This window comes from Acyrthosiphon pisum, chromosome A2 (assembly GCF_005508785.2).
Source record: "Acyrthosiphon pisum isolate AL4f chromosome A2, pea_aphid_22Mar2018_4r6ur, whole genome shotgun sequence".
Classification (NCBI taxonomy): domain Eukaryota; kingdom Metazoa; phylum Arthropoda; class Insecta; order Hemiptera; family Aphididae; genus Acyrthosiphon; species Acyrthosiphon pisum.
The window spans coordinates 76,221,170-76,238,511 of record NC_042495.1 but is presented as its reverse complement, the minus strand read 5'-3'; the positions used below and the strand labels follow the sequence as shown (position 1 = coordinate 76,238,511).

General features: G+C 33.6%; 1 protein-coding gene across 1 annotated transcript in view; it reads left to right on the top strand.

The window, feature by feature from the left end:
• The window catches only part of LOC100570947, a 109,118-nt gene that overhangs the window by 64,144 nt on the left and 27,632 nt on the right, over positions 1-17,342 (top strand). The window contains exons 9-17 of the mRNA XM_016801557.2: positions 10,391-10,630; positions 10,835-10,921; positions 10,982-11,079; positions 11,146-11,485; positions 11,558-11,743; positions 11,815-12,099; positions 12,202-12,684; positions 12,766-12,897; positions 12,960-13,071. Of these exons, the coding sequence (XP_016657046.1) occupies positions 10,391-10,630; positions 10,835-10,921; positions 10,982-11,079; positions 11,146-11,485; positions 11,558-11,743; positions 11,815-12,099; positions 12,202-12,684; positions 12,766-12,897; positions 12,960-13,071 (1,963 nt within the window). The remainder of the gene's footprint in view (positions 1-10,390; positions 10,631-10,834; positions 10,922-10,981; positions 11,080-11,145; positions 11,486-11,557; positions 11,744-11,814; positions 12,100-12,201; positions 12,685-12,765; positions 12,898-12,959; positions 13,072-17,342) is intronic.

Genomic DNA, 17,342 nt, shown 5'->3' with positions numbered 1-17,342 from the left:
ATTTTGAAACCAGTTTACAGTAACTGACTACCGTTGTCGTGTATAAAGTTGTAATGTCGATATAGTACGGAAAATGAAATAAAATAGAATCACTAAAATAAATAAATAAAGATTATTGCTTGCTACCAGTTTTTTTAAATATATATTTGGTGATATTTTGTGCATAAATTAGTGCAATATAAAAACTTTTTAGGACATAAAGATTTTAGTGCTACTGATCAGTAATGGTTGTTGTGGACTATACCTATTCTATACGTCTATGCCCATAATCTATATATATATATATATATATATATATATTTATAATATTGTAATCAATATATTGTATATAGCGATATTATTATCCCCAGTACCTTATACAAAAAGTAGAATAACTTATAAACTAGTGACTACTAGTTAAAATTTCGATATTAATACGTCAATATTTTCAAAAAAAAAAATTATATGCTTACGATTCACATTTGTCTATGCTTTTATTGGATATTTTAAATTTTTAAGTAGTCATCACTCCGAAACCTCTTAAACATGGTTGTACATTAACAAATTTAAAATGTATAGAGGTGCATAATATTTATAAGCATACAAATGTGGATGGCTAGCTTTGAAAATCACCTCGTATGGTCGTAGGAAAATAAGAACGACCGGCCGCGGTGACTGCAGCGGGTTGCAGTTGGCGGTTACACAATGATTCAGAACAATCAGAACCACGGTATATAATATAATATAATATAATAACGTAGGTATATTCAACATTTCCGTGCCGCAATAACGATTTAATTCGCAGACTTATAATAGCCGGCGCGTACGACCAACGGCCGCGTGGGAGTTGAGGTCGTAATTTTCTACCGCGCGGTCTGAAAACTAAAATATTGTCCGCTCACCGCTTGTTATTATTATGTCACTCACGGCGGACTATATAAGCGACACGCAATATCGCATAATAACGATAACGACACTAATAATAAGCGCGTTCAGTATTGCGCACAGCTTCACGGCGGCAGCTCTCCTATAGTTATATAGGCTACAGTAAGTTGTACGTTGTCGTCATCGTCATCTCGCGACGGTTTTTAATTTCGTTCGCTGGGCCCGCCCGGCGTCGATTTGGCAACGCGCGACGCGGGAGACCCGTACGGAAATAGACAAATAGTACATAGGAGTTTGGGTCGCCGTGACGTCGTCTGCTGCAGAGTACGTCGCGTGAATTATTTTAATATATATAAATATGATATAATATCATAGTATTATTATTATTATTATTATCATTAGTTAACCAATTGAAATCCGTTCATTTCGGAGCCGGCGCCGTTCACACCGAATCCTAAAACTGTCATATTGTAGCAGTCCTATTTCGTACTTGAGAATGTTTAATATACTGCATAAAATTCGTCCATCAACCTCTCAGCATCTATTTTAGTACCTACTGGAAGTAATTTAAACTTTGTGATAACTGCAGATAAGTGATAAATACTATAGGGCTTTAAATCTAATACAGACCAATTGCAAGGGAGTTGGCAGATTTTGGTCTTTATACCTTCTCCTCACTCATAATGCACTTCAGTAGGTATCATACTTCAATATGAAAACATAACATTAGATAAAAATCATTCTAAGTTTAGGATAAAATAACAATCGAAATGTTAGAAGCAAAGACGCACAATAGTGTATTATGTTATGGACTTGATAGTTGTGTTTGTGCTTATATATAAGTCCGTGAAGTTGCAAGTACTCCAAACTCCATCAGTACATATAAATGCATTAAAAAATCACCTTTGTATATCGCTCAAAACTCTACGCTGGACTACACAATATATATTATATAGTTGCACGTGCAATATTATAATAATAACAACAACACAACAACAACGGCATCAATAATAATGATAATAATAAAAACAGTTGGTTCATTGTACTCGAGTCTTCGGGCACGTATATGTGTGCGTGTGAAAGAGAGTTAGCGTACGAAAAAGTTAAGTCATTGCAAACCGAACATGCACGTTCTTCGCGCGACGGCCATAATTCAGCAATATCCTTTTTTGTTCTCCGCGAGATAAAATAATAATAATATTATATAGGTACCTACCTTCTCTAAATCGAATTTACCGAACGCGCCGAAACGAACATTTTTTTGTTCGATATATTTTTTATTTATTTTTTACGATCCGTAGAAGATAATACAATTGACGTGTACGGTATATTATACGATGCGAGTTTCCGCTCGGCCGCTTGCATGTGTATATTTACCATATGGTGCACGTCCGCGACGATACACGTCCCACGCTCATCGAACTACGCGTATCGTGCGTTGCGGTGGTACAGAGGTACCATTACATTTACATGTACAGGATGATCTTTGAAGTGCGCACACCCTTACACTTTTAAACAACTTATTATTCAATTTCAGTTTTTTTGAATTTTCGAGTACTTATATTTAATGCCCCAAAACTGTCGAAAGTATGGGTACTTTATACATTTGAAGAACATGAATAAACTCTACTATAAATATTTGGTACTGATGACGCTAATCTGAATTTAATACTTTTAAAACCTATTAACAAGCACCATGTCCTTATATGTATAATGTGCTATAATAATATGCAAAATAAAAGTATTACTATATGCTCTAAAAATATTTATCGGTAACGTGCAGGTCCTACACCTATTATATGCTTATATAATATTATTATTCCTATAAAGTATAAATCAGGATTTGAATGTATGGACCTTATAGAAGTATGAAAATTGGGTGTGCTTAAAAGTCACCCCGTATATTATATTATATGTCTACATGTGTTTACAAATCGACTTCTTTCATATATTTAAACAATTTCTTTTCGACTTTTACTAATATTATATACTTATAGCTCAGTCGGTGCGTATCCATCAAGCTGGGCCGACGAAAAATATACGTTTTGTTTACACGTGCAGCAGCGAGACGCGCATAAACCTCGACTAAAATATCTGGCGGCATCCGTGTCACGACCCCGATAAAAAAAAATATGTATACACAAAGCCGCCCGTGGTTAGGCCGTTTTTTATTTTGGAAATCGTGCCTGTACATTTATATAAAAACATTGACAAAACGCCGTTTGTGGGTCGTAAAAGTGTACATAAATAATTCTACGTGTAATTTTAAAAAAAAAGCACGCTAGGCACCTCCTATTTATATATTAATTATTATTATGTCACTGCGCGCGTAACGTGTTTTACTTGCATTTTGTATACAATATATATTTAATGTAGATATGTGTTATTATTTGCCAATGTGTATATACCTATGTATTTATAATATATGTATCATTAAATTAACCGCTGCAGTACCTAAATATACATCGCGTGCACGTAATTGCAAGGGATCTTATATAGAACAAGTGTAATATAGGTACGTTTTTTTATCCATATATTCAGCCGAATTAAGACACGTATTTTTCCAGCCGAAAATTTAGATCCGTTAACTTCTACCAGATATTTAACAGTTTAGAGTGGAATTTCCATTTGTGTTACCTACGCTTTAGCCTTAGCCGATGTGATAATATTATATAATAATATAATATGTTACGAGTGATGGTTAACAATACTACAGTACAATAATGTAAAGAAATGATTAAAGAAAAAATTAGTCGTTGAATGTTCTGTGCGGTATATAAACTGATACTCGTATAAGTTATCTTGCTCGTTACATGGACGAATAATTTCACGTATACCTATAGGTAATAACTAATAAGTATAAAATACATATAACGCGTTATGTCTGCTGTTATTTGAAAAAAAAAATGTACTAACTAAATAAACCATCGGGTTAATGAAAAAAATATATAAGGTATTAGAGTCTCCAAGACCTAAATAACCCATTAAGATAACATCGATATAGACTCAGTCGAGACTCGAAGTGCACATAATAATATATGCTATGTAATGTATATACCTACGTTAAACATTTTAACACATTTTTATGAATACAAAAAATATGCTCGTTTTATGTTGTTTGTATATAATATACAAAACGCCGATAAGGCGTGCAGTGAGAGTGCGTTTAAATTTGTTCAGATCCTTTAGGTCGCGGTGTTGATCGGAAGTTTAAGAACTTATAACTTATAAGTATTATCATTTTTAACTAAAACATAAACGGAATTTGACTTCAGCCGGCTGCATGTATGTGTGTGTGCAGCACCGGATTGAGAGTTTTCGGCCCACCGAGATTTTAAATTTCTATCTTTACTGCTCTAGCGTGTATTATCGATTGACAATTCTTGAGAATTAAATAACCAATACTGTATTGGTGTATAGCGTATTGGCAATACACTATACATCAGTATTATACATGACGCATTTATTGTTTTAACTGTGTATTTGGATCTATATTTTACTATATCACTATCTAAAAATACTAGACTACTTTTGTCCAAAAATAATAACGGCCCAAATTTTATGCGGCCCACCGAGATTTTCTCGGTAGCTCGCCGGTTCAATCCGGGCCTGTGTGTGTGTAGGTACATAAAACAGCGTGTGGTCTTTGTTCGTGTATTATATTGCACCCGAGGGCTTCTAAGTATTATAATATGTACTATACTAACCAAACCTTATACGTTCATTTAAGTACTTATTTCTACCTACCTGCATATAAAGACCTGGTCGAGACACGGAATACACAGTGTAGTTTCTTCATAGAAAACGTAAAAAATACAAAAATTACAATTTGTGTGTTTTTACGTTTTCTTTACGCTTTCGTTTACATATTAATCATTATTATAATATATATATGGCTGCGAGGTCGCCGTCACCTGCACTCGACCTCTTCTTCCTCCGCACGTTGACGTTGCAGGTCCGGGGTCGTGTGCGTGTGCCCATATATACACGACAGAACACCAACAAGGATATTAGGATAATTATACATAAATAAGACACTATGCGTATTATGATTGTCGAAACACCTATCCCCATAAGTGGATTTAGAGAATTTTGGCAGAAGAGTCGCCGCCGTGGAGTTCAAGTCTCTGTGCACGGTATGAGGGCCCAAAGCAGTATTTTCTTAAGGGCTTATATATAGAGATTTTTTAGGGGATGGGCAAAAGGGATATTAAGTGAGATATTTAAAAGTTCGTTAAAAATAGGAAATGTCGGAATCGTAAATTTGTAAATATATGATAGTAATTAATTCAATATGACGTGTTGTGAGTACCTAATAAAACATATTTTGTAAAACAATTTATAGGAGGTACCCACTTGTTTCAAAAAGAGTTCACCTGAGACTTCGGGGGTGGGAGGTCCCATTCAGCCTCGCCTTGCTATAAATACGCGTCAAAATGACCTACCGCCGCACTTACAATAATTTTATACATTTATATTATATTCACGGTACATTTTGTAAATAAACTTTACGAACGCCGCCTGCTGCGAACCACCTGCTCCGAATACCTAAATGATCTACCACGTGGGTACTTCGCATATATACATATGTAATTATTATTTTTAGGCCTATTGTATGTATTTATATAATGTAGGGAGATGAAAGATCGAGATATAATTGTGGATGACCATCGAGCATTAACCCCGTCTAATCCCTATAATATCTAAATCCTCGTGACGTTGTTCGACTATTTTATGAATGCACGATAGCGATCGTTTACATATATACGAAATAATTATTATGCATTTTTTATAATTATATCTCTTAAATCTTAATACATGTTTGATTTATTTTGATATTTAATAAATAATAAATTATTTCAAGACTCTCGAATAGTTGTTAAATATCTCCGACAGTATTATATGTTTTTAAACGTCTAAAACTAACCATAAAGTAAGACTCTCGCACATATTGCTAAAAAACGCTACGGTAGTTAATACTTAATACCATTGAATCTTATATTACATATGGTTAATACGTGTACCTAGTTGTAAAAATGCGTTATATACATTAACCTGCAGCGTGGTAATGAGTAATGAGGACTCTCCGCGAGTGCAGAGAGCAACTTCGTAGCGTATACATGTACCTATTATATTATGCTTAAAGTTATTACGATATGTGTGTATATACTATTTATCAGTACGCGCTGACCGATTTTCAATGAGTGATGACTGTATAAAACGAACATTTCGTTTTCAGATTAAAAATCAAAATGTTGAAAGTTGAAACTAATCGTTCCTAAGTTCATACTTTAACATTTTAAACAATTAGATAAAAATAAATTATGAATCAAATTATTTTTCACGGGGAGTAGGTAGCTCAATTCTGTCAACAAATTTTAAATCTCAATGATACAAATAATACGAATGCCACGAGTGTAAACATAATATTGTGTAGTATTGTAGTGCATATTATAAGAATATGATAAACATTTTAATCTTCAGTGCAGCGTATTCGCTTGACCCATAAATGGGCCACAATACTTGGTAGGTATAGAAATAATAATAATAATAATATTATTATTATTAAAACGTGAATCGATTGGCGATAAATAATATTTGTCACTTAGTAGCTGTGTTGATGTTGTATCTATATACTGTTGTGTATAAATTGTATAAAAGTAACCTTCGATCGTAATATCCCGTCATCGGACACGTAAATCATCCTAAAACCACAAACAGTTTATATTTTACTCTGCATTCAGCAGCATCAGGAGGAATCTCATACTGCAGGTTGTTCTTTGAATCCAATGCAAAGGCCAAAATGAGTTTGTCATAATATTTTCGTCGAGATGTTCACCGTGACTGATGTGGTCTGCTGCAAAAGTCGCCGATTACTTATTTTAATGTTATGTAATACATAATAATGCCTTAATGGTCGCGTGCCGAAAACCATTTACGCACGTTCTGTTTTTAATACGCTTTTTTTTACTTACCAACCTTTGTATGTTTTATTTTTCTTAATTACAACCTATATATTTTTATTGATTTCGGATGATCAGAAACTAATTACTTTTCTAAACAGTGTGTATTTCAAATATTGAATAAATAGTTTTTATATGTCGACTAGCATTTGTTAGTTTCGATGAGTGAAATATGACATCGAAAGTTAGGGTCACAAATTTAAACATTAAATCCTCAAATTATAGATTATAGGTATATAGATCATAACACAACACTACTACTATTAAAATGTTCGATATTTATATTACATTATAATATACATAAAAAATTCTAAAAAAGTATTCTATTCATCATTATGAAATTTTTGAAACAGGTTATCATAAAAAATGTTTTGAACATAAAACTACTACTTAACAAAAAAAAAATCAGATTTATTTGCCTTAAAAACAAAAATTGTAGAAACTGGAATAACAGAACACCCTGTAGTACATAAGTCGCAGTCGTCGTTTAAGTCTGCCGGCACGACTAACACGTGTTTTGGAAATTGATATCGATTAATGCGCGACGGACCTAGGACATGTAGCAGGAAACGACAACGGCGGGCGCGTTAATTGTGTACGATTGGGAAGGGGAGGGTCATGCCTACTATTTTTCCACGTTCTGCAGCCCCTGCGCTATAATAGTATACAACTACTGCCGGGCACGAAAGCGAATTATTATTATGCGGAGGTATAACTTTTTTTTAAATAGAACACGAAAATTATACAATCATTTCTGCGCCTAATGCATAATATAATATTTATTTTCTCCGGCTTGCGTGTTTATTTCGAAGTTTTAGGCGACAAAATAAAAAAAAAAAAAACTCGTTCGGCGAACCGCATAATTATAGGTAGGTAGGACTTTTTAGGAAGTATCTACGCTTTCTACTTCTTCGGCGGGCACGCGCGACACATCCACGCTTAATAAATAAACAAATATTAATGTATACGTCGTCGGGATCGCCGAGTCGCCGATTATAATATTATGATATTATGCTAAATCACCAAGTATTTCGATTACAATATTATATCTACGCAGTTCGATCACGATGGAAATAATACGACAACGAATCAATTTTCACCTTATAAGGACTAGGAATAAAATCACCCGGCGGCACTCGCGTTCACACGTGCCGTGTCGGAATATTATCGTTTTAAAATTTAAATAGGTACGTATTATGCTGCTACCGCTGCGTGGAAATGTATTGGCTTAAACGTTTTGTGTTTAATCGCACTTAGAGATAATACGCACGACGATTCGTGTGAGTTTACATGGGCATAAATTATGTACTCATATGAATTGACCGTAAACGGGTCTCGGAGGTTTTTATTGAGTCATTGGAAGTACTAATACAATGAGAGACCTTGGACCGGAAGTTTACCTATAGCGCGTAGTAGATTATTTAATAAACACTCGTACTTGAGTTATAGACGATCGTCGGACTTTAAGTAATTTTTTATTATTTTGAGAAAAAAGTATAAGTATACTATTATTGTGAGTAACACAGACACTATGATTGATAATAAATAATAATATAAACATAACAATTTTATGAAATTTCGGGAGTGCTCAATATAGTACCATTAGTACCTATATAGGAATCTCTTATACAACAGTCGACAATATGATATTATATAATATTAAATAATAAAATATGTAATTTATATATTCATACAATTTTAGTTTTTAAACACATTTGTACATTGTACATTTGCTGTTATAATAATATAGAATACATATATTTTAAGTAAATTACAAATTTGATTTTAATATTATATTTTTTTAGTAACAAATATGTCTGCGTTATATAAATAATAAATATTATTTCTTAAGTTAATAATAATTATTGCATTGCATATTCTGTTTGCACAAAACAATCTAAGCCTAATCTAACATAATATTATCAAGAATATCCGTCTAAACTAATACTCAGGGTAACTCATAACTGTCAAAAAAAAAAAAAAAAAAAATCGCACCGGAAAACCATAAAGTCATATAAAACAATATAACGCTTAATGGCGATCGCGTTAACGGATGGCTACCGTAATTCTTTTTTGTAACGTTAAATAACTGTGCGATCTCTTCAGTACAACTGTCGTACAATAAATGCAGCTGCATATAACATTATTACATTAACTATACTATGGTTACACACCGACGGCAATAATAATATAATGACAACACTGGTGCAACGGCGGTCGTAGAACTCGTCGTTCGGACCATGACCACCCGAGAAAATTGTCGGAGTTTATTTTTTGTTGTCATTTCCTTTCCGGTGGCGTCCGTCGGACGTTTTGTCGAGTTTTGTGTTTTTAAAAAACACGCACGCACGCACACAAGTGTATACATTAAATATATAGATATACGTTTATAACACATTTATCGCGTTTAACGAAAAATCCTTTCCCCGTAGTTGGGCCACGTGATGATGTCGTCGGCGGCAATGATGCAGTGCGTCGACGTGCAGCGTGAAAGGCACGCTGGATTTAAATATATCTGGGCCATCTCTTCTTGTATATATACTATATTCCACCACGTTTTGTATCATATTTATGACATACTGGTCCAGTGGTGCTTAAAATGTTAGCCACGATTTAAAACTTAAGACTATTGAATGTAATAGATAATAATATAATATGTGTCTAATATTGTAAATTGCAAAACAATAAATCTATCATATTAAAATAACCCGCCACACCCGATGAAAGTAATAACCAACATTAGGACATTTTTAACATCAAAATAATATTTTTCATTAATTTAATATTTTTTTTTTCATTTACATTATTTAATTGGAATCGTTTGAAACATGTAGGTACATACAATATAGTTTTATTATATTATTCATAATATACGTTCCTATAAAGCATAATATACTACATTATGATATTAATTTGAATCCGGACATCATTAAAACTTGATTCATTTCGTGTGGGCCTTTAAAACAATGGACAATGAGTCAATGGTGATGGAAATATATTATGTATATATATATAAAGTATATACTGAAAATACGACTGTGTAATGTTAATAGCGACTTGCCGCTAACAGAGATATTTAAATTGGTATACCACAGCATGACATTGAATAATAAAGTAGAATTTTAAAAATTACCTAATATTAACTAACTGCAGGATATTCATCGAAATATTTTTTGAACTACAGTTACGATATCAAATTACGAAGGCATAAATGTTTTTTAAAAAAAAACTTTATAAACGATTTTACAGTTGATGTAGGTAGCTATAAACTAATGTTACAAACGATAGTGTGTCTAAACAATAATAATATATTGATTCTATAATGTAACGTGCGGTTAATAATATTAGATATAGATATGAACAAAATCTATTAAGATCATGTTGTAACATTTCCACCTGCTCGATATATGACTAATCTCGTATCTGTGTATCTGTCATTAAAATTATATTACCTATCTCGTGTAACTCGTAATATATATAATATATAATATGTATAAATGTATAATGTATATGTACCTAGTTATAAATTTGTTGTCTAATAATATATTTTGTTTTGTTTTTAGTCTATACACAGTGACATTGAATCAAAAGGCAAGTGCATCCGGTTGGTGCTGAAATACTGCAAGTGGCTAGCTGACGAACAACATCAGCCTACGACTCCAGTACATCAAGAATTGGTGCAAACGGTGCCGCTGGTAACTAAAAAAGCGAAGAACTTCGAACATCGCTGGCAACTGTTGTACATAAGATCGTTAGAGTGGATCTGCTTCATTGAAAGTCTGACCGTGAAAAAATGTCGAAAGGTATGTCAGACTAATTGTCCAGAATGACCGTAGAGCTATATAATAGTATATATCTACTTGTAAGGTTTCGGAGTAATTCGTCCGAACAGAGTTGATGTAACGTTACATACTCGTACGGACGTAATATAGGATTTACGTTGATTGCTGTTACTGTATATATATATATATATATTAAAAAAACACGTACATGTATTTTTATTGTAGGACAGTAATAGTTCTTCGGATTGTGACGAAGAACCGGTTCATAAATGTCCACGGTTAGTCGATCATAAGTTGTCAAATTCTTCAGACGTAAGTGACTACTGTACATTTTTTTTCTAATAAATACATTTAAGCCGATTAAATATTTAGGGTGAACAAGTCAACAGTGAAATGGAAACAAAAACTTCACCATCGCCAGTGCTCCAATCTGAACGAATGTCATTCGACGATACGGCCAATTTTCATAGGTAAATCAAATAATACAGAGTTGAATGCTTCAAGTTACTTAAGTTACGTTACTATATTTTGCACAGGTCGGATAGAAAAGGCCCGAACTTGGCAACTTTCTACTACAGACATTTAGATACGGATTCGGAACAAGAGTCCCAAAAGAAGTCTATTGTTGAAGCTGAAGTAAAAACGTCAGAATCATCGGAAGAAGAAGAATGGACATACAGTGCTAACACGACAAAAGAAGTTAAGAAACCGCAAGTGCCCGTGTCTTTGGCAGAAAGAGCCAACATAGAAGAAATTAAAGCTCTGGTTGAAAACGTCAACTGGTCAGTTTCCAACAACAAACAATCTGAAAAACTTTGGATGTCTGGCTGTGGTGTGAAAAGAAGAATTTTCCGACATGAAACGATTGATCCCGAAGTAATATACTAACACTTTTTTTACCTGTAAAATATATGAAACCAGAGGTTTCATACAAATGTATTTTTCTAGAACGAAGATTTCATCGGCGATAGTTGTGATGCTAGTGGTGAATATACTACAGAAGACGATGATCAGCATTTCAACTCTGATAATCATTCGCATTCTTCGAGATCATGTGATATAACCGTGGTGCAAACTCAGGAATTGGATTTTTCTTCAAGCCCAGGAAATATAAACGATTGCAATTCCCCAAACGTAACTATCCGCAATACCATAACGTCTTTGTACGATTATTATTTTAATAATATATCTATTTCAATTTGCAGGTTGAATTGAGACCGAAAACAAATACTGGAAATACACTGAGACCGGTCAGCATGTCTGGTCTTCCCCAAAGCAGTCCCAAGGCTAGACTTCTAACGGAGTCCTGTCAGTTGTCCGTTTCCGAATCGGCCCTCAACCATATTTCTCATGAACAAGTGTCTGTAAATGGCAGAGACTCGTCTACCATCGAGGAATCCACTGCAACTCAAACGCAAGACTGTTGTGGATCTTATAACACAAATTCACTGAGGCGACGTAAACTTAAACACAGAAGAAAGAGTACCGTGGTGAGAAATGGCTGATACAATATGATATACATAATAATATACACAATTATCTATCAACATTTAAAACCAATTGTATTAATTTATTTATTTTTATGAATCTAGGAGAGAAAAAGTAAAAGTGGGTCAGCCGACAGCTTGTCATCTATTGTTAATTCTGTTACCTATAACGAAATGATCACTTCTGATTCGTTTTCTGGCTCTTTGGGTGGAAACACTCATATTGAACCTTCGCAACGTGTGGATTCGGAAACCGAAGAAGAGGTTACCAAAGATTCAAAACGCCCGGCCGTGCGTAAGCGTCCGATGAAAATGCCGGTGTTCCGTCTAGGCGAATTCGGTGCAGTCACTCCGAGAGAAAAACGTTTCCCATTGACCGCTCAACTGCCGTCGGGTACAACCACAGACTTTAGTTCGTTCTCCGAACAAGCTTGGGACAGCTATCAGGAAAAATACTTGAGCGAGCCCTACAGCGAGGACCCACCAGACCCGGAATCGGTCAGACGACTATTGGACTTTGGTGATGATTACAGAAAATGCTTTGATAGTCAGTCTGACTGCGCTTCCAGCATCGGTAGACCAAGTTTTGTGAGTACTCTCGAGTTTTATATAAATATAAATATTATAGAGAGCTTTTATTATTTATTATTATATTATTATTTATTTCAGATCGACGATGAAACTTTTGAACAAGATTCGTCAGATTCCGTTCGTAAACTCATCCTTAGGAGTCGATTGCTATTGAATCAGATTTCTAAACTCGTTGCTTATCCGAATTCAAACCTTACGGTTTCAGAAATTGTAAGTGAATGATAACTGTTAACTTTCATTATTTGTACTTCATAATTGTATTTAATTAACAGGGTCAGTTAAAGCAAAGGTGCAGAGAAAATGAATACTGTCTCCGTTTATATTTAGAAGGAATCAAAGATAGCCAAACGTTTGTTTCAGGCAATGACATAGCAGAAATTGAAAGTAAGTAGTTATTTTATTATATTATAATAAAATTGACAAGAAATCAAATTCATTAATGAAATAAAAGTCAAATTTTATTGTCACAATTTTAACTAACAAAGTGGTTATTACCAAGACAAAGTATTAGGTACACGTAATCAAATATATTTTTAACTTTACTTTTAAACACATATCTCTACATATTATAAATCTATTTAATTATAACGTAGTGATTTCATTCCACGCTTTTAAAAAATATTATTCTTATTATTATTATTTATTACTAAATTCAAGTGTTAAGTATGTAGTAAATTATATTGTCATAATGAATAGTTTGACACGTTTTTAAATGAACAATAAAATAAAAAATGTGGCCTCCGTCAATAATTCATTAATATAATGAATATATAATGAATCATTATTAATGTCTTAAAATCTATTTTTTTGTCATACAATTACGAGTGATATACGTAGATATTTTACTGGCCTTGGATTTATAACTCGTTCATTATCAGTCGTTCACTAGATAAATAGGTACTTGATAGTGTTAAAAACGATTTTAAAATAACAGTAATAATAATAATAGTTAGAAAAGTTTATTTCATTTTAATAGTATACTATATTTACTATACTAAATTTACTACAACATAAAAAAAAAAAGTGAAATGTTTAAATATCGCCCCACGGCATATTCTTAGAAAGAAACCCAGTTCTGACGGGTTTAAGTGGACTAAATTGAGGACCAAGCCTACATACGACTTTATGATTGATATTGAAAGTGCCATTTTGCCCACGGGGTACTCTTGTCCATTTTGTTTTATCAGTTACTCGATGGTAACTAAATCATAGATTAAACATATGTATGTATAATCTTTGACGAGATATAGTAGGTAACTATTGTATCGTCCCGACAAATGCGTTTAATAACTTATTAGTTCATCAGACTTATCTTCGTTTTAAGTGAGTAATAGATGCCCTAGATTTGTATGACTATTGTATGCGTGTGGTCCAAACGTCACATTATTTCGAGGTTAAAATTGAATGTATTATGTATACATCGAACCAGGCGCGTCCCAGGCAATCCCCGTAAGTCGTAAGATGTTTTATTTTTGCTAATAGATAAATACATTTTATAAATGTTGTTAATTGTTAAAAGCGGTATTCAAGACTAAACTTTTTTCGCCCTCCTCCCTTCCCCATGGAATTGACCTAAATACGCCCCTACATCAAACGATAATAGAACGATGTTGTCAGCCTTTTTCGGTAGTTTCGCCTAATCATACTAAACATTATAATAAACTCTACTCGCAGTTTTTGTAGACGATATACCCTACGAACGAAAAGCGATGTCACCATGGTGACCCTCAAAAACATGTCTCGATTTTTCCCCTCACGACCGACTGCGGAAATCGATCAGATTATATGTATAGCGTTTCCGCCGTGGTTGTATAATACTTTAAATGAATATTTTTGTATACAAATACTGTCCTACAGGCCGCGGCTATGTATACATTGCGAACTATTTTTATTAATTCCCTGTGGGCTTTAGGCTACACATTTTTAAGTGTTTCTTACACTTTTCTTTTGAAAATGTCGATGTACTGAAATCGAAATTTGAATGAATAGGTTTCCTAGTTTTATTTCTATGTACTCACGAAAATATTTAAATTTAAATAATAGGTATGATAAAATCAATATATATGATATTAAATAATATTACTAGACGTTTAGCATTAATACTATTTAGTCAAGCTTATAAGTATTACATAAGTATACTCTATTACATAAAGTATTAGAATAGCTCGGAATCTATTCGTTTGGATTTCAATATCTCAACCCCTTAACATTGTTCGCTGAGAAAAGGGAAGTCCTCTATTGAAAAGAGATCATTGAGTATAATCTATGCGCATTTTCAAATTCCGAAACCCATATAACTCGGACGAATGCAGTATTTGTGCATATAGAAATGGACAGGCGGATGGGTGTGTCTGAAAAGTCACTGTTTGCTTGTACATATAGTAGCTACCTATATTATACCTACACAGTAATACAATAAAATATCATATTATGGCGACGGTGATGTGCATATATAATAAATATATCCCGACAATTACTCGCCCAGGTGGCCAGGTACCAGCCGACAAGTAATATAAGTAGGTATACATAATATTATGGTATTATTCGTCGGGTCGCGGGCGAGCAAAACGGCTGCGCCCCACCTGTTCGGCGGCGTCACGCCTGCACATATTATATGATTTATACTCGCGTGTGTGTTCGCGCGAGAACCTCTCGCGGCGCGCGCGTTTCGCGCGGTCGGTGTAGTATCGCAATCACCTGTTCGGCGATCGCGCGTTCGCCGCTCACATGGTAGTAATATTATAATCTCGTACAGTGTTATAATTCGCAATAGCTTACAACAATAATATTAATTTTGGTATAATAATTAAAACGTGCGTCGGTGTACACCTAAATATAATATATTTATCACTTTCCGTAAATACCTACGTTCGTTCTCCGTTCGTTGTTTTCGCTTCCGTTTCGCGCTAATAAACATCACAATAATGTATTATAATAAGCCATCATGAACCAGTTCATCCGCAGCCCCAGACCGATAGTGCTGTGCGACGGCCGAACGTTGCTGTATGTCCGCCTATAGATTAATTTGCCAGCGTCGTGTGCGAAACTTTTCTATTAAAATCTAATAGTCGTCGTCGTTGTATTGTTATTTCGTAATATTTCTCGTCCGCCTGCGGTCCTAACCGCGCTATATCAACCGACGTCGGTCCATAAATGGCATTCCGCGTAGAAGTGGCGCACGTGGCCACGCAGACCATGATCAAAGGTAAACAATATATCATTATGTATCGTTTTTTGTCAATCCGAACACCGTGTCATATATTGTATGATACGAGTATGAATTTATATGGCGTGTCACGAAAACAAAACGATCGATATTATATTCTTTCATTTTTTTCATCGTCATTCGTCACCCCCTTCAGAACCGGCACAGTAACAGTGACCGAGAAAAACGAACAAATCTTGACTTTCGAAAAAAAAAAATAGGTAACATGCCAACTGTCAATCTTGTTTTTTTGTACCTTAATTTTGGCCTCAAGCTCGCCGCCCACGTTCGAACCTACGGAATAGTTTTAAATTCTAATGCCAATACTACACGATATAGGCGACGATGATCAGTTTTAGAACTGTAATATAATGTACTGATAGGTATAGGTATAGTAGGTAGGTACTATAGGCACCAAAGTACCATATATAGGTGTACGCGTATAATTACCTATGCGTGGGTGAACGTAATTATTATCTTGTTTTTAGTTTTCACATTAAACTACCATAACATTGATAAATTTGTATTTGAAATAAAATTAACTCTTGCTTATTCGTTTTTGGATTAATCTCGTCATGTTTAAATAAATAAATTATATACCTACCTACATTGATGTATTATCATGATACGTTTTGAAATAAATGTTTAAATTTTAATTTTAAATATATTGTAATATAGTTTTCTTCGTAATTATTAATAGGTCTGTCAACTTGTAGCAAATACATATAACTCTCTTATAGCAATAAGTTCGAATCATGTAGATATCAGATGGCATGAATTTTTCCATATACATTGTATATTAGTATATAATTTTGAAACTTTTATTTTCCATTTTGTACATATTTTATCACATTTTTCGATTTTTTTTCTTTATTTACCATTAACAATTTCGTCAATTTCCATATATTTTCCAAAACGCTTTGCTCGCGTTATTCTTGTGTACTGTACTGAAGCAATTGTTATGATTAGAAAAGATTTAAAGATCAGACAATTAAGATTTATTTTTTAACAATATGTTTAATTTAAAATGTTATTTTTGTTCATATATTATATTATATCATGTTTACGTACATTTAATGTTGGAGTTTTGAATTATTGACTCTTGTATTTAAACACCTGTTTGTAGTTTTTATTTGTAAATGAATTTTTTATGTGTATAAATTTGGATTTTAATAGGTTTATAATCGTAGATTATAAACACAGGCATAGGTACATATACTTTTATGTACGTAGAGGATAATTAATTTAAGGATGAACTATAGGTATTGAACTTGTGCAATTATAATATGATGAATTTCACCGTAAGCGATTTTTATCGATCTATGGTTTGCATACTTTTTGATATAATATGTTGAGGACGTATTGTTATTATTATTATTATTATTATTATTATTATCGTGTTGTCAATCCAACGCTACACCTCACCGTAATCATTAGAGCGTGATAGACA